The sequence below is a fragment of the Mixophyes fleayi genome, chromosome 2 (assembly GCF_038048845.1).
Source record: "Mixophyes fleayi isolate aMixFle1 chromosome 2, aMixFle1.hap1, whole genome shotgun sequence".
Taxonomy (NCBI): Eukaryota; Metazoa; Chordata; class Amphibia; order Anura; family Limnodynastidae; genus Mixophyes; species Mixophyes fleayi.
In genome coordinates this window covers 355,738,628-355,765,036 of record NC_134403.1, presented here as the reverse complement: position 1 = coordinate 355,765,036, position 26,409 = coordinate 355,738,628, and the positions used below count along the sequence as shown (strand labels likewise).

Sequence of the window (26,409 nt, the reverse complement as noted above, 5' to 3'; positions counted from 1 at the left end):
GGGTCTTAACCCTCCGTCCTTTTTTGATACAAAGAAGCATCCTGCTCCTACGGGAGATTTAGATGGCCTGATGAAGCCTTTCTCCAGGTTTTCGTCGATATATTCCTGCATGGATTTTGTTTCTGGAGCAGAAAGGGAATACAAACGCCCTTTAGGTAACTTGGAACCAGGAATAAGTTTGATGGCACAGTCAAAGTCACGATGTGGCGGTAAGGTATCAGCAGCCTTCTTGGAGAACACGTCCCAGAATTCATGATACTGTGAGGGAAGCCGCTCCGGAATAGGCCGAATCATACGCAGAGACAGTGACAAACAAGACTCTGTACAATAAGTACTCCACTTGACAATCTCTCCTTTTACCCAGTCTATGACAGGGTTATGACAGGAAAGCCATGGGTGGCCCAAGATCATAGGAATCGACGAACAATTGATCAGGAAGGTGATTGACTCAGAATGGAGAGCTCCAATCTTCAACTGTAGTGGCGGGGTCTCCCAGGAAATCTTGCCACCAAGCAACGGACCTCCGTCTAAGCCACAGACAATAATAGCAGATTTGAGTTTTACCATCGGAATTCCGGCAGAGCGGGCAAACCCGATATCAAGGAAGTTGCCTGCAGCTCCGCTATCAATGAAGGCTGACAGGTCCACAGAGCGAGCCCGGAAGGTGAGCTGTGCAGGGATTAATACAGCATTTTTCGGGGAGATAATTTGCAGACCTAGGTGAACTTTCCCCTCATTCCCTAGGCATGGTCTTTTCCCGACTTATTTAGGCAAGAACGGGAGAAGTGGCCTTTTATGCCACAGTAGAGACATAGACCTTGCAAACGTCTCCTGTCTCTCTCCTCAGAAGAGAGACGATATGCTCCTAATTGCATAGGCTCCTCACCATCTTGGGAAACAGGAACGAAGGCGGATGGAGGTGATGATGTTTCCTTTTTAGTTTTCCGCTCCTTATATCTCCTGTCAATTTTAATGGAGAGGTGCATCAGATCCTCCAGAGAGCTAGGAGACGGGTATTGCACCAAAGAATCTTTAATCTGTTCAGATAGGCCGAAACGGAACTGACTTCGTAAGGCAGGGTCGTTCCATCCACTATCAGGTGACCATCTACGGAATTCAGCGCAGTATTCTTCTGCCGACCGTCAGCCTTGTTTCAAGCACCGTAGATGAGCTTCCGCGGAGGCCACTCGATCCGGGTCATCATACAGTAGACCCAATGCCTCGAAGGAGTCTACGGACTGCATGGCCGGACTGGTCTGCGGCAAAGAAAACGCCCAGGACTGGGGGTCACCCTGTAAAAGGGAAATAATAATCCCAACTCTTTGCTGCTCTGAACCGGAGGAGCGGGGTCTCATCCGAAAATAGAGCTTGCAGCTCTCCCTGAAGTTCCGAAACAGGGTTCTATTTCCGGAGAACCGATCTGGTAAGTTCATTTTGGGTTCACAGATGGGACCTGGAGTAGGTTGTGAAGCTTTTGTGGCTTCTTCTTGAACAGACATACGCTCAGCCAATCCCTGCATCATCTGATACAAGGACTCAACATGGCCTGCTAGGGTTTGTGCCAGAGACGGTGTGGATCCACTTGCATCCATTCTAACCTCGTCTCCGTGAGTGGGCCGGTTATAATGTTAGGAACCCCTCCAGCCAGCACAACACAACCCGGAGTCTACTCTGCCAGTCAGGTGTTCACTGGAGCCCCTGATGGTGGGGACAGACTGGGCTGCAGACTGACAGAGGGTCGTGAAGTGTGTACCGGCTGGGATGAACCCAGGCAAGAAGAGTCAGGTCCACGCAGAGGTCAAAGGCAGGCAGCAAGTAGCAGTATCGATGAACAAGCTGAGGTCAGAGGTCACAGGCAAAGTAGCGGAACGGGTAAACAAGCCAAGGATCAGGGTCACAGGAAACACGAGCGAAGTCCAATACAAAGCCAAGGGTCATACACGGGAAGTCAAATATAGATATCAGGATACAGGAACAAGCAGGTCAGCAGACTGGAACACAGGAGCTATAACCGGCAATGAGGAAGCAGACCTCATTGCCTTAAATACCCAGCTGAACCAATCACAGGTTGAACACACTCCTGCAGGTTAATAAAGCAGTCACTAACAGAGCCAATCAGGGCTTGCCCCTGGCCTGCACAGTTGCAGGCTAATGCCTGTAATTGCCTCCTATAATCTGCCCATATTAATTAGCCCACAGGCTGTAGAACGCTGCGCCCGGCCTCCTCCTATTGCCGAGACGCAGCTCTGAAGCGTCTACTGGTTGCCCAGGCAACGGCCGGGTTATGGCCGGAAATGACGTCCCGGTCGTCATGGCGACGGCTGGGACGCGGGTGAGTGAGTCGCGGCGGCTGGGCACCGCCGCGGCTCGTAACTGATGTCCGGATTAAATAGTTTCAGATCGAGGTACACAGTTTGTTGCAAAATTCTGGAGAGCCTTTTGTCATCTTTGAGGAATTAAATTAAAGTTTTCCTTCGCGTATCATCCTCAGACCAACGGCCTCACAGAGAGAACCAACCAGGAGCTTGAGAAATTCCTTAGATGCTACATTTCTCCTACTCATGACAACTGGATTGACCTATTGCCGTGCGCAGAGTTCGTACACAATAATCTACTCCATGAGTCCACCTCTGCATCCCCCTTTTACATTCTCCAAGGATTTCTTCCCAAGCTTCCTCCGTTCTCTGACCTAATTTCCTCTGGAGTTCCGGCAGTTGATTCTCTTCTACAGGATTTTTCTGTATACAACAAAAAGCCACCTGCCACTTCGGTACAAGACCAAGAATTCAAAGTCAGAGAGATTATTAATTCCCGTATTTCTCGAGGAACTCTCCAATTCATGGTTGACTGGAAAAGCAGAGGAACGCTCTTGGGTTCCTGCTAAAGATCTTCATGCTCCAAAACTCCTTTCTCGTTTCCACAAGTGATTTCCTGATAAACCCTATAGGGTGTCCAGAGTCCACTCCTAAGGGGGGGGTGGGGGGGGTGTACTGTAAGAGCGCTTACCTGTCCTCGTTCCAGCGCTCTCAGCTGCACTTCCGGTTTGCGGAAAGGAGGTCGTGTGACTCCCCGTCGGAACACATCATGTGATCTCGTGACGGGGAATCTGAAATAAAGGGAGGATCTGACATTATACCTGTGTCAAATCAACAGGTTAGTCCTCCTGACTCTGCCCTTGTGTTTCCAGAGCTCTGTTTGGCTGATTATTCTGGTGTTCCTGTCTTGGCTTCCTGGTTAGCTGCATCTGTGGATTCTCCTGTGTACCAAATCGGCTTGTATACCAGGCCATTCTCCTGTCTAACCCTGAGTACCGCTGCCATCTGACCTGTATAGCGAACCAGCTTGTGACCAGACTACTCCTTGTCTAAATCCTGTGTACCGGACCAGCTTGTGACCAGACTACTTTCCTGTCTAATCCTCTGTACCGCTGCCATCTGACCTGTGTACCGAACCAGCTTGTGACCAGACTACTTTCCTGTCTAATCCTCTGTACCGCTACCATCTGATCCGTGTACCAAACCGGCTTGTATCCAGACTCTCCGCCTGCTCTGCCCAGACTGTCCTCTACAACCTTCCAGTGAATACCACAGCACCCTCAAAGTACCCTATTACTACTCCTATTGTATTGTCAGTTTCTCCTATTCCACTCACATCTAGGGACCAAACCAAGGGCCGCGACCTGCAGTCCCCTTGCAGCCAAGTCCAATCCCACCTTGCGGTGGTTCTTGGTGAAAACCAGGGGGCTGTTAGACTCCGCACCTTGCTAGGTCTGCACAAATCTAGACTGAGTGTATCCCGAGTGTAACAACATCTCAGTTCTGAAGCAGCTTATTATATACATTATTAACAATAAGTTTGTCAACTTAAAAAAGAGATTACTGTCAGTTTTATATCAACATGTAGTATCATTTCAGTGCTGTGGAATCAGTGGCGCTATATATATATATATATCAGTAAGGTGAGACTAGAGTATTCTCCAAGTGAGTGCCACCTCAGTAAGGTGAGACTAGAGTATTCTCCGAGCGAGTGCCACCTCAGTGAGGTGAGACTGGAGTATTACCCGAGTGAGGTGAGAATAGGGTATTCTCCGAGTGTCACCTCAGTAAGGTGAGACTAGAGTATTCTCCGAGTGAGTGCCACTTCAGTGAGGTGAGACTAGAGTATTCTCCGAGTGGGTGTCACCTCAGTGAGGTGAGACTAGGGTATTCTCCGAGTGAGTGCCACCTCAGTAAGGTGAGACTAGGGTATTCTCCGAGTGAGTGCCACTTCAGTGAGGTGAGACTAGAGTATTCTCCGAGTGGGTGTCACCTCAGTGAGGTGAGACTAGGGTATTCTCCGAGTGAGTGTCACCTCAGTGAGGTGAGACTAGGGTATTCTCCGAGTGAGTGTCACCTCAGTAAGGTGAGACTAGAGTATTCTCCGAGTGGGTGTCACCTCAGTGAGGTGAGACTAGAGTATTCTCCGAGTGGGTGTCACCTCAGTGAGGTGAGACTAGGGTATTCTCCGAGTGAGTGCCACTTCAGTGGGGTGAGACTAGGGTATTCTCCGAGTGAGTGCCACCTCAGTGAGGTGAGACTAGGGTATTCTCCGAGTGAGTGTCACCTCAGTGAGGTGAGACTAGAGTATTCTCCAAGTGGGTGTCACCTCAGTGAGGTGAGACTAGGGTATTCTCCGAGTGAGTGTCACCTCAGTGAGGTGAGACTAGAGTATTCTCCGAGTGAGTGCCACTTCAGTGAGGTGAGACTAGGGTATTCTCCGAGTGAGTGCCACCTCAGTAAGGTGAGACTAGGGTATTCTCCGAGTGAGTGCCACTTCAGTGAGACTAGAGTATTCTCCGAGTGGGTGTCACCTCAGTGAGGTGAGACTAGAGTATTCTCCGAGTGGGTGTCACCTCAGTGAGGTGAGACTAGGGTATTCTCCGAGTGAGTGCCACTTCAGTGGGGTGAGACTAGGGTATTCTCCGAGTGAGTGCCACCTCAGTGAGGTGAGACTAGGGTATTCTCCGAGTGAGTGTCACCTCAGTAAGGTGAGACTAGAGTATTCTCCGAGTGAGTGCCACTTCAGTGAGGTGAGACTAGAGTATTCTCCGAGTGGGTGTCACCTCAGTAAGGTGAGACTAGAGTATTCTCCGAGTGAGTGCCACTTCAGTGAGGTGAGACTAGAGTATTCTCCGAGTGGGTGTCACCTCAGTGAGGTGAGACTAGGGTATTCTCCGAGTGAGTGCCACCTCAGTGAGGTGAGACTAGAGTATTCTCAGAGTGAGTGCCACCTCAGTGAGGTGAGACTAGGGTATTCTCCGAGTGAGTGTCACCTCAGTAACCTGAGACTAGGGTATTCTCCGAGTGAGTGCCACCTCGGTGAGGTGAGACTAGAGTATTCTCCGAGTGAGTGCCACCTCAGTGAGGTGAGACTAGGGTATTCTCCGAGTGAGTGTCACCTCAGTAACCTGAGACTAGGGTATTCTCCGAGTGAGTGCCACCTCAGTGAGGTGAGACTAGAGTATTCTCCGAGTGAGTGCCACCTCAGTGAGGTGAGACTAGAGTATTCTCCGAGTGAGTGTCACCTCAGTGAGGTGAGACTAGGGTATTCTCCGAGTGAGTGCCACCTCAGTGAGGTGAGACTAGGGTATTCTCCGAGTGAGTGCCACCTCAGTGGGGTGAGACTAGGGTATTCTCCGAGTGAGTGTCACCTCAGTGAGGTGAGACTGGAGTATTACCCGAGTGAGTGCCACCTCAGTGAGGTGAGACTAGAGTATTACCCGAGTGAGTGCCACCTCAGTGAGGTGAGACTAGGGTATTCTCCGAGTGAGTGCCACCTCAGTGGGGTGAGACTAGGGTATTCTCCGAGTGAGTGCCACCTCAGTGAGGTGAGACTAGAGTATTCTCCGAGTGAGTGTCACCTCAGTGAGGTGAGACTAGGGTATTCTCCGAGTGAGTGTCACCTCAGTGAGGTGAGACTAGGGTATTCTCCGAGTGAGTGTCACCTCAGTGAGGTGAGACTAGGGTATTCTCCGAGTGAGTGTCACCTCAGTGAGGTGAGACTGGAGTATTACCCGAGTAAGTGCCACCTCAGTGAGGTGAGACTAGGGTATTCTCCGAGTGAGTGTCACCTCAGTGAGGTGAGACTAGGGTATTCTCCGAGTGAGTGCCACCTCAGTAACCTGACGGACACTACAAGTGCTCTCGGAATAGACAAAAACCGACCAGTTTCTTTGTCACGTGACTCTCCCTCTACGCGCACGAGCTCAGGGTGGCGCGCAGGAAAGGCGGGAAGGTCGGTGACGTAGCAACAGAGAAGCGAGAGCGCGGCCCCGTCTGGTTACCCAACGTGCCTCGCGCTGCCTGCGGTCGGCCATCTTGTTCCGGCGGTGAGGCAGCGAAGCCCCATCTCCTTTCTCCTACTAGGTATTCACTGACCGTCACCCCCGGGCTTTTCTCTTCAACCCCCCCCCACCCATCCTCCACGACTGGGACATGTGGGAGCGGACGCAGGAGCGGTAGCGGATTCCGGGCTGTAACAACTGAGGCGAAGAAGCCTCCGAGACGCGCAGTTTCTTCTCCTGACCCCTCCTCTCCCCCCCAACCTCGCCCCTCACACCGGAGCGCAGCATGGACGCGGTGAACGCATTTAACCAAGAGGTAAGGCCTTTGGGGGGTGCTGGAGTGGATGCTGGGATCGGAATAGATAAGAGGTTGGGGAGGCGACCAAGGTGGGACTTTGTCCTGTCCATGAGGCCCGTCAGAGGGACAGACACGTCCACAAGGTACAGGCCCTCCTCACACACAGGGAAGCTGTACAGTATGGGGAGTCCCGGATGTGATCATTAGGATCAGTCTTCACATGTCTTCTGAAGATCAATTAGGTATACTGAGGCCTTCCAGCAATTGTAGAACTACATGTCCCAGTATGTCATGGTAATGTTAGATATGGGTAGAACAGTGTTACCAAGGCTTGGAAAAGTTATTAAAATGGAAATTTCTATAGGTCATTGGGGTCTACTCACCAGTTTGGGGTGGAGTGTGAATCACGCTCCCTTTGTGGGGGAAGTAACTGATAGGTTGCATGACATGTATTTTAAAGGATAGCCATCTAAAATGAAAAGATATTGTAAATAGTTTCAAATAAAAAATCTGACATTGACCTGCTACCCTCTGTTTACTGGATCTGCAGCATTCCTTGCCCAGTTTAATGGTCCCAAGCTGCACCCAATTTGTTCTCCATCAGGACCTTTTTGAATCAAGCTGCTTGTTTTTTTGATGCTTCACTTTATCAACATTAGTCATCTGAACGGGATGTTTATTGGTGATGGTGCTTCAGCGACCCCTTAACTTGTTTCAAACTTACTGAGCTGGAAGCACGTGTTTGATATTTAGACTGAGCATTTATACTGCAAATGAATCACAGCAGATTGTTCAATCTTTCTAGCATCACCTTGTAAAAATTTAACTTTTTAGGTTTGGGTGATATTTTTTAATTAGTTTCAACATAGAATCAGTAAAAATAGCACCCTGCAGACATAACATGACAATGCCAGTTTTGGGACCTAAGTAGGGTTATGGTCTCTTTCTCTCATTTACAGAGCCCCTTGAAACACAGCCTGTGTTGTTGATCTGGAGATTAAATGGTTATAGCTGCCAACATGCAATACAACTGACTGTTAGGTGTACTTTGTTTTCAAAATATGTTCCCTCACCAGGGATGACCAGTTCTGTTATTTCCCTTTACATGAAGGATATATGAGCCTAGTTCCACTGACCTGATTATTGCTCTGCCTTTACAACAGTTTAACCTTTTTTGTTTTGCGCATTAACTTGCACATAACTTTTTTCCAATGTGATCATATTCAATTATATTTTGTAAATATTGTTACATGTGGCACATACTCATGAGACCTGACATACTCATGAAGTATTTTGTTTTTAGCTTACAGATGTATTTTCACAAGTACTAATTCAGCCCATAATATGGCAGCATCTTCAACTGTGTTGGTAATAGGTACACTTTAAAGCAGCCAATCTTTCTGACCTATACGAGTAGTACCTGAAATCAATTCCATCTTTGTGTTTGGGCAAGCTGAACGATCATAATTTAGTCATCTCTATTTTTATGCATGTTTATTATATCAAGTTAACTGTATTTAGGTTATGTTAGTGTTCTAATTCTTCATTAAAATATTGTTTGAGAATAGAAATTTTGTTTAAAATTAATAGAATTGGGGTGGGGATAGCTTCAAGTTTTAATTAGTTATAAAATGTAAGATTGGTGTGACCATAATCAATCATATCCATCAACACACTGCCCACCTTCTTTACACTTGTGGTGGAGCACCCAGAAAGAATCCACCAGCTATTAGCTGAACACCTGTCTTGCTCACTTAAAAGAAAAAACAAAATTACAGGTGGAAAACTTAATGTTTGATGTGCTGTATAATAGTCTTTTACAAGGAGGATAGAACACAGGTTTCTTATAAACATAATATTGTATGTTGTATACACAGCACACGCACTGCATAAGGCCATCATCTTATATGTGTTCTGTAGAGTCACTCACAAATCCTATCATGTAGAAGGGTTTTGTTTCCATGGTTTTATTCAGCACAACAAACGTATCTGGAGAAAAGTCTTTATAAAGAGAAGCTCCCGTTCTTGTGATGCTTTGGGGATCTTTCTTTTTCACAAAGGTGCAAATTTTTTACAGTTATCCTCACTGTAATGTCAGGGGATACTGTGGAGTAGATGGTACAGGGGGAACTGGCATGGCAACTGCAGTTGTTTTAGTGCTTCGAGTGGAAGTAGAACGCTTATAATGAACAAGTGCGGTTTGTGGTTTTTTTTTTTTTTATAGCTACTTCATATGTATCTTGTATTAGTGTGTGTGTGTGTATATATATATATATATATATATATATATATATATATATATATATATATTCTCTATCCTGCCATATTCATAATTTCTTTCATTTTGTTAATATTGCTCAGATTGCAGCGCTATTGTACTTAAAGGACCACTGAACCTTTAAGTACAGTATACATTGCATACATGTATATATTTGTGATTGTTTGAAGTCCCCATATCTTGTACAAAACTTGAGATATGTATTTACATTTGCTGAGTGCATGCAGTTCTGTTATTTTGATGTTTCAGGCAGATGATAGGTTGAGTGCATTGTCTTATGTCATAAATGCCTATAAGTGTGCTATGTGTAGGGAAATTTCACCCTCCATGATCTGTTGCCTTTGTATATTTGAAACAGATTTAGTAGTACTTTTATTTATACAAACTTGTCTTTTAGGTTTAAAATAATATTCTTTTTAGCAAAGTAGAAAGCGCCAGGCTACTGTTGTAGCCTGCCACCATGGAGTCAGGGATGTTTGTTTTCTTAAGTGGTGCAGAATCAAACATGTTTTTGTGTTACTATTTCCCTGGATCAGCTGACTAGGGATTTTGAAATCAAAGCTGTTTTTTCACTCCTATTTAAATCATTAAAAGCGTTTCTGTAATAGACAAAACATTGTGTGTGTGTGTGTGTGTGTGTGTGTGTGTGTGTGTATATGTATGTATCTACTATATAAATGCCTAGTGTTGTGTGGGAAAAAAAAAGAAGCTGCAGCGCCACCTGCTGGGCAGAGTTATACACTGACCTATATATTTCTTGAAGGAGAAGTGACAGTTGGGAGTGGTTGCCGGGGGTGACAGTGGGGAGTTTTTAACACCTTAAGTAGCTTGATGGAGAAAAATGATGAGGTGGTGACGTGGACAAAACCACCTTAAAAAAGGACGCTTGCATCGGGAAGTAACGCTCTTCCCCTGAGGAGGCCTGGGCTAGGCCCAAATGCATGACAAGAACCCTTTTAACACCTTAAGTAGCTTGATTTCACTAGAATGCATGAGTATCATGCACGGGTTAACTTGTGTGTGTATGTGTGTATATATATATATATATATATATATATATATATATATATATATATATATATATATATGTGTGTGTGTATTTTATCTCTCTGACAGGTTCTTCGAACAAACATTAGACATCTGTGGATCGAACTTGTTATTTTGTACTGGCAAAAAGTAACTGAATTATAAGTCTTTTGAATTCACCATATATTTTCCACTTGAACACGATTGGCTTTTTGTCAAGAGATTACCCATCCATGTTATTTGCTATGTAAATCTTCAAGTGGGACTAAAACTAAGAACCATGTATATTTTAACACTTTATTAAAGTTTTATATAGAGCCTACATATTACACAGTGCTTTACAGAGAATGATATCCCCTGCCACATAGACACACACACACAGAGGGCTAAATTCATCAAGTGCAATTAACCTTCCAGTATGTTTTCGGAGTGTGAAGGCAAGATGGAGCATTCAGAGTAAACCCGTGCAAAGACTGGGAAAATATGCAGATTAGACACCTTGTGGTGTGTGAGCTGGAGGACTAATCACAAGCTGCAATTTCTTGATCTCTGGAGACTGTAGTTCTTTTTAGCGATTAGAAGCCCCCCTCCCCCAATGACCTCTGCAAGATGACATCATCATGAATGTCCCTCATAAAAGCACAAACAAAATAATTACTCTTCCATGGTGCAAAGATCTAGTTTTAAAGAAGAAACTCAGATAGCCTTGATGGATTTAGGTGAAGGCTGAAAAACACAGCACTTGGAAACCATTAAATAAGTTCTCTTTCAGAATATTGGACCAATTCCAGCTAGATAGAGATCAAGTAAATCAGCCTCTTACTGATTCAGAGGAAAAGGACTTTGCACAAAACAGGAAGGAAATCATTTTGCTTCTGAAAGTAGGGAAAAAAATCCTCTTTGCTAAAGCAGATATGGAGAACTTCTGAAGGTCATTAGAACCACTGACAAATTATATTAAAAAGACAAGATTTGTTAAGAACCAAATGTTTGAGATCTTCTGTCCACAGGCGCACAACTTGATCAAGAATGAATGAAAACACACACATGAGAAGACGTTTAATTCATAAAACCTTGAAAAGGAGAAACGCTTTTCATGGTCTCATAGGCTTTGGTTTTGTGTTGCTGAAGTGTATAAAAGTCATCCCTTCTCTTTGATGTTATGGGTACTTTATAAGACCCCCTTTTAGGAAAGTAATGTGTTCAAGTCTACTTTTTAAACCAAATGCTGGGTTTGTAAAGCCACTAAAGTTATTGCTTAATGCACTGGGATGTTATCTAAGAGATTAAACACCAATAACAAATCATTGCTTCACTCAGTGTGCTTAAGGATGCAGTAGACCTAATAGAGTGGGTAAGGATTTCAAAAAGTGTTGTGTTGCAATAGAGTCCTAGCACAACACTTGATCCTTCCTGTTCAATAAACTAATCACAGAAGAACCAATTCTACATCCACAGACTTTACCTCACTGTCTAGATCCTGCATTTTTAAAGAATAAAGATCTGTCAAACAAATGAAACAATATTTCTATACAGTAGTAAGCCCAAGTAGTAAGTAGGACTCCCAAGATCTATTTTAGATTCTGGAATCCCTTCCTCCTGTGGCCTAGCTTAGTTCCAAGTGTTTAGATTAGTACTTCCTGTAGGTTTCTTGCTAAAGGACTGATAAAGGACAAAAACTCTGAAGGTTTAGCTTTTTTCATTTTATGACCACAGCAAAGCCAAACTTCTATGACTGCAGTGGTTTATCAAGGTTCATAGGGTTGTTCTAGTGATGAGAAATGGTTCATCCCAAGAAGTTAATCAGGGTTTTCAGTTGAGCTTTGCTCAAGTTTATTTCCCTTAAAATAACCTTCTTAGTTGCTATCACATTGGCTTGGTCAGCTGGAGAATACAAACTATGTACATCAGAGTCCGATCTTATAATTTCTAAAAATGTGATCCTGAGTCTTGAACCATGCCTTATTCCCAAAGTAGATCTCGGGACATTGTACTCCCTTTATACTTTTTCCAATCCCATGTCTGAACATGAAAATGTTTCATAGACTTGATTATTTTTTTTATTTTTAAGGATGTCTAATTTAGTACCCAAAGGTCACTAATGATTGTAGAAAAGATAACGAACAGTGCACTCTCGGGGGAAGACAAAACGATTGCAAGCCTATGGAGCACCTATAGCCAGATAATAAAGAGAAAAATATAGGGAAGCTACAAAGCCATGAAGACACTTCCATTCAAGGTTCCCAAAGCCCATTCTATAAAATCAGCCTTCTGGTCAGAAAAGTCTTCAAGTTCTCAAAATATTTTGCAGGGCAGCTTCATGGGTCAACAACTATATATTTTCTAAGCATTATGTACTGGATGTAGTAACTAAACTAAAAGGTAGTTTAAAAGATGTTTTTAGTTCAAAGTGCTCCAATCCCCAAAATAATGAAGGGAAAAAATGTTCCACTTGTTATATCTTCTGGTGGTGTTATCAGGGAGGCGATATGAAAATACTGGATTATTTTTGTTAATTCCATTTCCATTAGTTAATTTTTCATGACAGCACCCTTACATTTCCAATTACATTTGGTTCTCGCAAAGTGCTGAAATTTACTCTTCCAAAAAATAAGCCAATATGAAAAGACTACACACCATGATTCAATAGCTTTCAGGACTATCTTTTAGCAACAATAACTTGAAGTTATTGTTTTCTGTGTGAGTTTTCATTTTTTTACATCTTATTTGAGGAATTTTTTTCCCACTCCTTATCATGCTGGTTCAGAGCTTTTTTTTTTAGGGTGTTTTGTTTATGCACTACCCTCTAAGGCTGATTATCCACTGTTGCGGAGGGGGAAGCAGTTGAGGAAGATCCCTTGCCTCCATTTTGTTCACTTGCAGAAGCAAATGGAGCAGGCAGTCAGAAAACCAAAGCTTCATTAAAAACATCTCCACCTGCAGGTGCTAGTGGGTACAGGGTAATTGGAACCAAAGGGTTCCATGCCCATACTTCTTTAACTAGCGTTGAAGAGAAAAAAAAAACACTTTCCAGACTTGGCAACAATTGCTTTTGAAATCATTGCAGATGTCTCTTCTCCTTGTCCATGTTGTGAACGCAAACCTTGAAAGCTCCAGACTAAATAGTATGCTTTTATAAATAGGTGATCATTTTTTGATGATCAAATTGTGAAATGCACTTGATTAGCAGCACCTGGCTCAAATGACCTTTGGTATGTAAGCAGTAACAATGTACTTTTTCACACATGGTTCCTTTATTTTGGCTTATTTTTTGTTTTAATAAATGTTGTTCATCGTGAGATTAGAGTTCTACAATTTTAGGATTTGAGGACTAGGATTTTTCCTGATAGGTAAATGCACAGATTTGAAGAGGGTGTACTTTCTTTTTACATGACTGTATATCTTTAAAAAAAAAATAAGTCAGGATTTCAAGTAGCAGTTGGTGTGAGTTTAGCTTAAAGGGGCATTGTTGCATCTCTCAGTCACCACTTTATACAAAATATACTTTCACTTTTGCTAGAAAATAGTTGGAAACTGGAGAGATTCATCCATTGGGATCTCTAGAAATATAATACATAAATATTGTTCACCAACACACATAAAGGGGCATATTCAATTCCGATCCGATCCGCGCTAACGAGCACTACTGCCGGTAATACGGTATCGCAATAACGCGACTTTTCGTACGCAGCCCTAGGGGCTGCGAACGAAAATCCACGTTATTGCGGTACCGCGGATTACGTTCGCGGCCGTTCCGGCGCGATCCCGCGAATCGGAATTGAATATGCCCCAAAGAGCTTAAAGCTGACCAGTCATTCTGCTTGATTTGACTGACTCACACTGGAATCATTAAATTGTATTCCAAAATTAATGGAGGAACACTGGCTTATATAATTTAAGTGTTCTATGGAAAGTCTGGTTTTGTTGTTTTTGTTTGTCTATGGAAGCTCATATCTATAAGCTGTTAATTTTTTTTAAAAAAAATAAACATTTTGAATAAAGTGTGTATGTAGCTCATCTATACATATGTGCAAGAATCATCATCATCAACATTTATTTATATAGCGAATAATCCCTTTTTATTACATTTATTTATTTTTGTCAAACTGTTTACATTTTCCTCTACCCTTTCTAGAAAATAGCAAAATACTTCTTTCTGCTTTGGACACTTGCTAGATACCTGCTGATACAGGACAGGCAACTAAAATTGGACATTGTGGCTTTCCCAAACTAGTTAAAAATTACTGCTTTGTAATATAATGGAACAGCACTTTGACAACCTCCATTGTATTGGTAAATGCAAGTAAGCGCGGTTTCTCCCGGGGGCTCGGCGGTTTCTCCCGGGGGCTCGGCGATTTCCATTCCTATTATTATTGCTTACACATTATTTTATTTTTATTGTCTATTTTTATCTTTTGTAACCTTTTACTAGTCTTTATTTGTCTTACCCTTATGTAAGACACTACTAGTTTGCCCAGTTTTGCTCCTCGCCACGGTCTCTGCACTCTTTCTGCTCCATCTCCCCCTTTTGCTTTACTGCTTCTCTTGATTGCCCTCCTCATTCCCCCTCTTTTCGTCTCCCATCTTGCCCCGTCTTCTTCTCGCACTATGTTCATGTGCTATATCAATCCAATCCCCTATCCCTCTCTCCTGTCCCCCCACGCTCCAGCAACCCTGGCAATCTCCTACACATGTCCCCTCTTCCCTCCCTCCCCTTCTCCTGTGCACTCTGGAACTCCATCTATAACAAACTGCCATCTATCCATGATCTCCATCTCCCTCAACTTTTTTGCGATCACTGAAACCTGGTTCTCCTCTACTGACACTGCCTCTCCCGTTGCTCTCTCCCATGGGGGCCTCTCCTTCACCCACTCCACCAGACCAGATGAACGTCCAGGAGGTGGTGTGGGCCTTCTCCTATCCCCTAACTGTAAATTTTGGGTCATTCCCACTGTGCCATCCCTCTTTTTCTTCTCCTTTGAAGTTCACTCTATCCGTCTTCGCCTCCATCCACCTCCATATCTCAGTAATGTACCGCCTCCCTGGTCCCACTTCCTTTTTTCTTGACAATTTTGCAGCCTGGCTTCCCTACTACCTTTCCTCTGGTCTCTTCCATCATACTAGGTGACTTTAACATCCCAGTGATAAGCCCACTGATTCTGTCTCTACTAAACTTCTCGCCCTTTCTTCCTCTTTTGGTCTCACTCAGTGGACCTTTTCCCCCACCCACTGTCTTGGTCACTCCCTTGACCTTGTCATCAATGTGATCTTTGTGACTTTTCTAACTCTCCCTTCCCACTCTCGAACCACCACCACCTCTCCTGAAGGAGAGGAGGCAGGGGAGAACAGGGTGAACCAGGCTCCACCCTCGCCTACAATTACCCTCACTAGGCGCAATCTTGACGCTCTTGATCCTACTTCTTTTTCCTCCTCTCTCGAAAGTTTCCTCTCCCCTCTTTCCCACCCTGGCACCCTCTCCCCTCTTCCCACTCCCTCACCACCATCCTGGATGCTGTTGCCCCTGCTTCTTCGTCAGCGCCACCTTACTCCCCAACCCTGGCACTCCAAATTCACCTGCTTCCTTCAGAAGTGCACTCGCGCTGCTGAATGCCTCTTGAGGAAATCTTGCTTCCTGGCTGACTTTCTCCATTTCAAATTTATCCTCTCCTCCTACAGCTCCTCCCTCTCCATCGCCAAACAATCTTTCTTTTAGTCTCATTTGTTCAGTCCTGCAATCCCCGTCGCCTCTTTGCCACGTTCAACTCTCGCCCCTCCCCTCCCCCCCTCCTATCCACTTAGCCTCAATTTTGGAGGAGAAGAAGGAGGCAATCAGATCTGACATCTCCTCTTTGGATCACTCTCCTGCCTCCCTCATTCCTCCGCCAACTATGGTCCTATTTCCGCCCTACCTCGGGTGATGAAATCCACGCCCTCATTCTTTCCTCTCCCCCCTTCTAACCTGCACCTGGATCCTATCCCCGCTCACCTCCTTCGTTCCCTCTCCCCCACTGCCTGCTCTTTTCTTGCTCACCTCTTCAATCTGTCACTCTCCACTGGCATCGTCCCATTTTCCTTTAAACATGCAATTATCTCTCCTATTCTCAAAAAACCTAATCTTGACGACGACTCATCTCGCTTCTCCCCTATGTCTCTAAATTACATGAGAGGATATTCTGTAACCGTCTCACTAGGCACCTCTCTGACAACTCCCTCCTGGACCCTCTCCAATCCGGCTTCCACCCCCTCCACTCTACTGAAACCGCCCTGGCCAAAGTTACCAATGACCTTTCCTCGGCTAAATCTAAGGGTCACTTATCTCTGCTCATCCTCCTCCACCCCTCCGCAGCCTTAGATACCATTGATCACCCCCTCCTTTTTGCACACCGCTCCTTCTCTGTATCCATTTCTGGTCCTCCACCCTCCCTGTAGGAGTTTCTCAGGGCTTGGTTCTTTTCCCTCTGCTCTTCTCACTGTACACTACCTCCCTGAGTGTTCTCATCGCCTCTTTCGGTATCCAATATTCTCTCTACGTCGATGATATTCAACTATACATCTCCTCTCCTGATTCCCAATTCCCCCCCACCCTCTCTCGTGTATCTGACTGCCTCTCCGCTGTCTTCACGCTTTCTCAAAGTTAACATTGCTAAATCCGGGCTCATTGTTTTTTTTCTCCGTCCTCATTCTCAACCCATCTTGATCTCTCTATCTCTGTTAACAACACTACCATACTACCATCTCTTCCGTTTCTCAACTCCGCTGCCTGCGCGTCACCTTTTACTCTTCTCTCTCCTTTGCCCCCCCACATTCAATCTTTAGCCTAATCCTGTCGCTTCCAACTCCGCAACATCGCCCATATTCGGCCCTTCCTTTCTCAGGATGCTACGGAAACCATCATCCATGCTCTCATTGTCCCCTAACTTGTGCACCTTCAAACGGGCACTCAAAACTCACCACCCTCACTCCTGATCTTCTCCCCTCTAATCCTCTATTCCGCTACTCGCTCCTCTTTCCTCTGACTCCCCATTGTGCCTCCTGTCTGTTTCCCTACCTTTAGGATGTAAGCTCTTATGAGCAGTGCCCTCTTCCCTCCTGTCGCTCTACCTTTTTCTTGTCCTCCAACTCAACTATGCTAGCGATGTTTGGAGCTTTTGAAGTACTGGTATTTTTGTTTACTGTTCTGTGTTGTACTGCCCTGTATGGTCCACTGTCTGTTTTCTGTACGGCGCTGCGGAAATTTTGTGGCACCCTATAAATAAAGACAAATAATAATCTCCGCCTCCATTTCTCCATCCCCCACGACACCTGCTTCTCATCCGTCATTTTCTCACGTCCCTTGGCGCCACACAGGCTCCTCTGTAATTTTGTACACTCACACATAGGCGTTGGTTTCTGCTGTGGACCAATCAGCAATGATGCGCAACATTGTGGTTGAAGAATATTTGAAAATTTTAACTGAATTTTGTTTTCTGTTTTTTATGAGTTTTTGGGTATGATCTATAATGAAAGCTCTGCTAATGTCTTTGCTATATTGTTACATGACCCACAAATATCGCTTCAATGTGTATAAAATTTAAACCATTTTTCACGACAACATAGCTGTAAAAGTCGCTACCGGGATGGTCGTTCCATTTATCTTCTAAAACGAGGCTAGTGTGTATGCAGTCTATAGACCACGCGATCGGATGTTGAATTGATCTGCATAAAAAGTTGGTGGAAAATAAAGCAGTGTGTACCCAGCTTAACGGGTCCCTTTGAATGCACTGTACTCCCTCTTTAAACCACTTGTTTATAACACATCACACTCAAAATATATGTTTATTTTCTGACCAAAATTAAAATGTATTCATTATTATAGTCCACCTTCACTGTAATAGTTGTGGGCTTTTTTTTAAAATTCCTTTCTAAAGATTGAACACTGTTAAAGTTTTTGTGCTGCCAACTGTTTTTTCAGTGTCTTTAGTTTCAGTGCTTTTTTTCACATTTTAGTTTTCTTTTTTAACCCACCACCAGGTCTCCAGAAAATATGTCCCGTTGTCTTTAGATAGAAGTAAAGATATTGTATTCTGAATGGCCATAACATTTAACACTGTGCACTGCCATTAATATTTCTTTGACAGGAGTAATAATGGGAAACCTTGCTAAATGTTTTCTGTATGCACCAATTGTCAGGTTCTCATTCTAATATTTCAGGTGATTGCGCTGGGGATGGAAAAGTATTCAATGGAGACTACACTTATAATTCAGGTTGTGTGGCACTGCCTGGTGTATAGTGGCATTTATGTGGTAAAGACTGGTTTTGGTTATTTTTGGTATTGAGGGCCCAGACTTGTTTAATGCTTTTTTTGGATGGGGAGAGGGGCAGACTGGTAAATCTGTTTACAGTGGTAAATTGGCTTATTCTCATCAAAACTCATGCACTTTATCTCTGTGATAAATAAAATAGCACTTAAAATGACCTCCATATCCCTACATCACCCATCCAAAAATGCCACTCAGACCTCCAATTGCCATAAAATGCCCCACGTGACACTTGGACTACTCCACTTTCTCCAAAATTTCCTTGCATGTCGTCTGATTCCCCATTTGCTTCAAAATCTCCCACTTACTTTGTTACATAGTCTGGAGCCCACATAGGAAGGAGAGACACTATGTGTTCCGATTTATGCAGAAGAGGTTGCATGATTCAGAAGCTGGCTGCTCCAATCACATTCAGTCTTATTCTTTGCTTCATGATTTAAAGCAGAGAATAAGTAAGAATGAATGGCCGCCTGTTGCCCATCAAGCTTTATATAGCAATGCGATTTGGAGTATATGCAATAATGGTCCTTATTACATGGCTAATTAACAACTTTCCAAAAGTTTTTAAGTTGTAGAAAGTCTTTAAAAGTTGATGGAGGACACAAAGATTTGCCTCTTCTATGTGTAATTACTATAGTGTTAAAATTGGGGTCTTGCAAGAAAATTACATTGCAGTGTCAATAGATGTCAGCCTCGAAAAGATTTGGTGCCCACAACTTTATCCATTTTTCATTGCCTTCCTTTTCATCCTAGCAAATAGCAAAATAGCAGAGTTTGTTTGGATATATGAATTTGGTAAAGTAATTTTCTTTTCTGAGTAACAGCTGCTGCTTCGCATAAACATTTCAGCAAGACTCCAGGCTAAAGGTTACAGCATGTTTTTTTTATATCAATAATAATCCCAGAACAATATATTGAATGTATTTATCTAGTTCTCCTTTGTACAGAGGTAACAAATATATTTTGTAAATTATAGGGACAGAAACATGGATATGATTTATCTTGCAATTTATTTTCAGCAGTAGACCATTTTAAGAGGCACATACTCGAATAGGCCTCTTCTGTTTTGTTTTTTTTGTTTTTTTTTTCTATAAAGTAATCTATTGCTAACAGGATACTGTCACGATAAGGTTCCTTGTCGGCATGGATTCATTAGTAATATCTTGTATGTTTTGTTTAGTTTTAGTTTTGTTTTGTTTTTTTGCCATGTAGGCTTAATTTGTCTTATTATTTTACCCCAACCACCCCTCTCCCAAACCCCATACTTGTCTTGTGGATTGATTTTGTTGAGTAATTCTAGCTTTTTGGGTTTGCACTTTTGGCTCATATTTTTTTTTTTTTTTTTCTTAAAGGATAACTATATATTTTGCCTGTTCATTAATTGTTGACTTTTTTTGTAATTGCTTGAGCTCACAACTGAATTGAGGATTTTTAAAATATATATATATATATATATATATATATATATATATATATATTTTTTTTTATTTGGAGAGCTAGAATTACATATTTGGTTCAGTCCTTGTGAGTTGTGTATCGCTGCTAGGAGATCCTGTGGACATGTGCTGGCTGACAACCGTGTGAAAGACATTAAGGGGCATATTCAATTAGCTTTTGGATTCGCGGTAACGCGCCGGAACAGCCGCGAAACTTAATACGCGGTACCGCAATAACGTGGATTTTCGTTCGCAGCCCATAGGGTTGCGAACGAAAATCCGCGTTAATGCGGTACCGTAATACCCACAAGAACGCGCACTTTTCGCGGTAACGCGCGTTACCGCGAATCCAAAAGCTAATTGAATATGCCCCTAAATGTGTAATGCCAGGATATCGTTTTGTAGTCATTAGGCATTTTAGAGTGGAAACGTGATAAAAATTAACTCCATAAAAATAGTTTGAGGTTAATGTGTTAAGTGCAAATAAAGTTGTAATGTGACTTGTACCATTTTAAATAATGCATTGGGTTGGGTATACACTAGAAATATTTTCATGGATTCCATCTGGCGACTTGCATCGACCTTCATCTGAATCTGCTAATAGAGAGCATTGATTTATGTGGGAGATTAGCTATTTGTAACTAGTGCGTCTCTTTGTGTGGTTGCATGGCCATAAATACTGCTTGTAGTATTTTGATCCACCCACCTGATAAAATATAATTTTCTTTATAGTGGATATGCACCCACACAACAGTATATCTTACTATATATGTAAACATATATAGTATACATATGTATACAAGGAAATAAAGTTCTATAATTTATTCGCAAGAAACTCATAAAATTTGTTAAAATCAATACTTTTTTCCAATTTCATTTTAGTGGTCATTTTCCATAGAAAGCTCCTGAAATATACGAACAGTAATTTCCTGCTTGATGGCATACTTGTCAATGCTCAGCAGTAATTTTTTGAAGGCTCTCCCGGCCCTTGGTGCTGGAGGTGTGTGTGTGCGTTACTATGAAGCTCCATTAAGAGCTGTGGCCGGCTTAGCAGTCTGCTCGTTTTTACCAGCGCAGGGATTTTGTGCATAGCTTTTGAACATGCAGACAATTGGCTTCTGGTCACTGTGGAACCCTAACACTAAAGTGAAGTTGTCTGTCAAGTTTGACTTATTTTATCCAGTGTGCTAAATAGTAACAAAATAGTTGCATTTTTATAGGTTAGTAGCCACTTTCAATTTGCTTAAATAATTTTCCTTTTTTTTCTAGCTCTTTTCGCTCATGGACATGAAGCCTCCTATTTCGCGGGCCAAAATGATTCTTATTACAAAGGCTGCAATTAAAGCCATTAAGGTAAAATAACATTTTGCTTTTTATGGTTTTGTGGTTTTTTTTGTTTTATCATTTGTTACCCAATATAATAATCTCTGATTAGGTGGATAGAAGAGACTGTAAAGTCATTATTTTTTTTTTATTATTGAAAATAATATAAGCCCTGAAAGGGTGATCAGGCTCTAATAAATGGTAATCAAAGTATTTCCTGATAACCAACTCATGATACCCAATTCATCCAATAAAGTTAAAAATGCAAGTGGCTATGGATTTGAGTACTCTTTAGTTGGAATAAAATATGGTCAAATATTAGTCTAGTGTACAATTAATATTTAGCCTGCTTTAATATTTTTATAACATATTGTAAGTTTTTTTTTTATATTTGTCTCAAAATATTAATAGTTAGCTTTTCAGACATTTCTGTTAATGGATATTATCAAACATTCACGTACAATATTAACATTAATGTGTGAATAATCCCCCCCCTCTATTTTAAAGACGATTTTTGTGAGGTTTGAGATGGTCCTAATTTGCTGTTGAAGAATTTTTCCTCCACCCACTTTCTTGTCCCCCAATTTAATTTACTTTTACGTTGTTCCTGTACTATGAAAGACAACCCCCTACAGTGTAAGGTGTACATTTTATGCAGTTTGACCAGTCTAGCCTTCATAGAAGTAGTTGCATTGTATATTGAGTGCCAGTCTTGAGAAATATCTGCTGGTGAAAATTTTAAGTGCTCATATTTCACACACTTCATGTATGTTTACCTCTGTCAACAGCTTTACAAACATGTGGTTCAGATTGTGGAGAAGTTCGTCAAAAAAGTGAGTTTATCTTTGAAAACCTTTATTCTGGTTTGTTTTCATTTGCTGCAGAACTGCCCTGTATTCCTACAACTTTTCTTTTCTTGATTTACTGCTTTTTATTTATTTGGTTGTATTATTGAGATTTTTGTTGTTTAAATCAAATATCTATAATGGTATTTTGTGTTTTGGTTTTTTTTTCTCCGTAGTGTAAACCAGAATATAAAGTCCCTGGATTGTATGTCATTGATTCAATTGTTCGTCAGTCTCGCCATCAGTTTGGAATTGACAAAGATGTATTTGGTCCAAGGTTCACCAAAAACCTAACTGCAACTTTCCAGTGTTTGTATCTCTGCCCAACCGAAGAGAAGGTAGTGCAAGCGAATATCTGAATGGTTTTATGTAATGGTCATATGCTGATAATTGGTTCCTGGTTTCCCTACCTTTTCATAGTTGCCTTTTATTTATGTGCGGAACATGTTTAAAGAAATTGTATGTTTCTGAAAGAAAAATTGTATCTACAGATATGGTGCTTTTTATGTGTGGTGTCTTCAAGCAAACAATGTATGACTTCATTTTACCTGATCTTGCAATCTGTTTATTAAATAATGTTGATAAATGTGCTGTTTTGCCATTTCACTTTAAATCTGCTCTTAGAAACTGATTTTATCCCCAAGAATATTTTGAAAATGTTTTGATCATTGGTAAATTGCCCCTGGCATGAGAACAGTCAACAAATGTTACTAAAAATATTTGTAGCTAACATTTTCATTAACCAATTTTCTAGAGTAAGATCGTCCGGGTGTTGAACTTATGGCAAAAAAACGGAGTGTTTAAAATTGAAATCATCCAGCCATTACTAGACATGGCGGCAGGTGCTGCAGCAGCAGAATTACTGGCAGATAGTTCTGCCAATGAAGAAGGTAGGACATCTATGAAATATGGTTATCCTTGTATTAATTATTTTTTTTTGTTAAGGATATTTGACATTGCATTTAGATTAATTGACAGTTTTGCTAACTAGTGGGTTCTGCAAATAAATCCAACATAAAATTTAGTCTAAAGATTTGCTTACACAGGAATAATTTTAGGAGTTTAATGCTCGTAAAACCTATTAAATATGTTTTCATGTTTGAAAAGTCAAAAAAAAATACTAGAAGCAAATGAACCTGTATGCACACTTTCTGACAATAAACTTTGTGTCAATTTCAGAATTGTTTGTTTGAAGTGTTTATGCTACATAAAATACTGCTGCATTTGTTGTATAAGCATTAAAAGCTAGTTGGACGCTCAAAGCTAATGAGCACAAACCTTTAACAATAAAAAAACATTGTCTCTTTCATATTTTAAGGGACACTGCTATTATGGGGTATAGAGACTGGTTCAGGAGCTGGCCACGTAGAACTTGTACAGTTTGCAAAGCTCCACTATTATAAACCCATTCCAATGGATCCTGTGTAAGTGCCCTAGTGGTCAGGTGCGCACAGGCAGCCACTTTTAAATATTTAATTTTATTGCAGCTATTTTTGCTGCTACAGCATTGTTCACTGTCCTTCTGCATGGGAATAATGTGCAGTGTATCAGTGGGAGGAGGTGGAGCCATGTCTGGCATGTCCTCTCCCTCTTTCTGTTCTTTTCAGGAAGGGCTCCTGAGGAGATTCCTATTGCCTGCCATTGGTGGCAGTGAGGGAGAGTCCCGATTCTACGAATGCTGAGTGGCGCTGGTTTCAATATGGAGGCCACACTCTTGAAGTATGTTTGAGGCAATGTACTCTCGCTTCTTCTCTCCCTCATAGGGACGAAAGAGGGCACACTCTAGCGGTAGCTCTGGTCCCTAACAAATTGGTGACCAGGACAGTTCACGTGCCTACTGTCATCAGTGAAGATTAACTTTGTGGAGCAAAGTGTAACTATTGGGTTGTCTGTCCTAAGAACAGGGGCCTTATCTGGACTGGCACAGGGGCATTGGCATTTCCCAGCTTCACTTTCTATTCTTAACAGCAAAGCCTAACAGATTATGTCAGTTCCTCTATTCTAGTGTTATCTCCTTGTTCAGGAAGGCTCCTTGAGAATTATCCTGTCCTGTGCAAAATTGTCTACTGAGTATTTTCACTTTTCCTTATAGTGTTGTGCATATTATCCTGTAGTTACTCTCTCCCTGCCAAATTGTGTACTTAATTGAGTTAGATTACAATACATTGACAGATAAGTACTATCTTTTCTCTTTAGCGCACTACATATGTTCATTGCCTGTTTCTCTCTAGTAGACATTCTTTATATAATTTTGTTCACTACAGCAGTCTCTCACTTGGTCTCTTTACTGTGATGTCAATAAGGAGAGCTATTCTAAGGCAAAGTCTGTTGGGGAAAAATGTTAAATAGTTTACCAGTTTCAAATGTCAGGTTAAACTTGCTAATGGACCTCAGAAACCAGATGCCCCGATGTGCAGGATGTGAGGCAGAGAGCTGTGGGACGTGCATGTCTGGGTGGGATGAACCTGAAATGGCGAACCTGCCTAGGCATCGCTTGCTCAGTGATTGCATAGCTAACTTTGCTCACTCCTAATTGAGGACTTGTTTGTTACGTTGCATCAGGCAGTTAATATGAAGAGCCATCAGTTCCTGACATTTCTTTATGCAAAAGGAAACAGAAACCTTAGTTTTATTCCCATTGTCTCTTCAATTGATGAAGCTTCTAGGTGAGGCCAGGTCTAAACCTGATGGAAAATATCAGGTCTTGAATAGATTCCAGGTAATTTATACTTTGCTCAGTTAGGATACTGGTAGATTGTAAATGCGGCCAAGGATGGATGCACACTTTGCCTGACTTTCTGAATCTGCCATGATTCCCATTCTGAATACTGTCTCTTTGGAAGACTGTACAGGGAGTGTGAGTTGATTTTTTTTTTTTAAATCTATTTTTTTGTAGAAGCGGGAGCTGCCCTTATGCTGATATTGGCATGAGTGAACAAGGCAGTCGATAAATGATCCCATCAGATTGCGGAAGGACTACAATCTGGTAGACCCAGGTTCGGGTTGTTACATTTGATCAACCATATTGGACTGATATTTATTTTTCTAATCATGAAGCATTTAGGGATGTAGTGTAGTTCATCTCTTGTCTCCAAAACAAGAGTCTGGTCAAATGTTCCAGATCCAGTCTTCACTTGGCCTCTCAATTCATCAGACTGTCGCCTCAGACACACTAGTCTTCCCTGTAGTCGCTGAGTGGGGGCAGTCTCAACAGAAGTTGTCCCCTCACCATCTCTGTTTGGACCATTGTAGCTAGGGATGCCAGCCTACAGGGATAGGGAGCAGTGGCTCTGCACCGTCAACTGCTGGGACATCGGTCCTGCAATGAGGAGGCAAAGCTTCTTTTAATCATGCTTGAAGTCAGTGGTTGCAAATGCACAATTTTTCCTAAAAGGCAGTGCTGTAAAAATTCAGTCAAACAATGCTGCGGCAATAAAATACATAAATCGGGGACATGAAGCTCCCTAGCAATTTAAGGAATACTCCCAAGATTGAGATCTACAGAATATGTCCTGGCAATTTCTGCTGTATTCATCCCAGTAGGTAGACAATTAGAAAGCAGACTTCTAACACAAGCATGCAATTTATCCTGGGAAATGGTCTCTCCACCCAGAGGTCTTCAGATTGTGGAAAGATGGGGTCAACTGGTGTTCGATGTGGTTAAGCCAAGGAGGCCTTCATAAAGTTGTTTTGTTCTACTCACAAACTGGGACTGGCAGTGGTTCTTGTTTGCTGTCTTGTTGAATTATTGGGTGATGTAACTTTTCCTCCAATAGCCATGCTCTCCCAGATACTAAAAAAGAGACTCCAGTATCCTAGTAACTCCCAAGTTGACAAAAGGTTCTAACGTCATCATTTTAGGGACAGAGGCTCCCTCTACGGAACGATCGGTTAAACCAGGTTCCCTTTCTTCTCAAAAATTTAGCTTGGCTGGCTTTAACTGTGTTGCTTGATCCTTAGAGGTAAAATGTCTTTCAGAAGAGGTCATTGAGACTATACTTAAAACGAGGAAACTTGTCTCTATAAAAATTCACAATAGTGTGTGGAGATTTCTCTTAAGGTCCATGTCTCAGTCCTGTCAGTCTATTTTCTAAAGTAATTAGCCCTTATTATGGAGGTCCTGACCTTCTTGCAGTTACTCCTCCATGTTCAGCCACCTTACATCCCTCCAACTTCACCTTGTGATATCAATTTGGTCCTCTCGGCCTCACAGAACCATTAACCACGGTGAAGCTTAAGTTCCTCACATTGCTATCTTGGCTATCAATTCAGCAAGGTGTCAACCAGGTCACTTATATTCCCTCTCTAAGACAGTGGGTCCACAGGAGGTGATGAGTCTCTTCAATCTTTAGATATGGTCGGAGCATTATAAATGTATTTGAATAGAACTTTGTTTTTGAGGAGGACAGAACCTACTGCTCCTTTACGATGTGGAAAAGAGAGCATGGCCAGTGACCAAGCAGACCATTGCAAGATGGATTAGAGCAGTTGTTCAGAGGGTGTATATTGGCGCTGGAAAACTGATTCCAGAGAACATCAGGACTCCCTGGTACCAGATCGTTGAATGCTTCCTTGGCTCGACA

The 26,409-nt window shown here is 42.3% G+C and overlaps 2 protein-coding genes across 3 annotated transcripts in view; one reads left to right on the top strand and one right to left on the bottom strand.

The window, feature by feature from the left end:
• The window catches only part of HUNK (hormonally up-regulated Neu-associated kinase), a 204,467-nt gene that overhangs the window by 109,429 nt on the left and 68,629 nt on the right, over positions 1-26,409 (bottom strand). The gene's annotated exons all lie outside the window — the stretch shown is intronic.
• The window catches only part of SCAF4 (SR-related CTD associated factor 4), a 69,490-nt gene continuing 49,379 nt past the window's right edge, over positions 6,299-26,409 (top strand). For both annotated transcript variants that reach the window (XM_075197157.1, XM_075197156.1), the window contains exons 1-5: positions 6,299-6,638; positions 20,928-21,011; positions 21,770-21,814; positions 22,003-22,164; positions 22,581-22,716. In XM_075197157.1, coding sequence (XP_075053258.1) covers positions 6,609-6,638; positions 20,928-21,011; positions 21,770-21,814; positions 22,003-22,164; positions 22,581-22,716 — 457 coding nt within the window. In that variant the 5' untranslated portion in view covers positions 6,299-6,608. The remainder of the gene's footprint in view (positions 6,639-20,927; positions 21,012-21,769; positions 21,815-22,002; positions 22,165-22,580; positions 22,717-26,409) is intronic.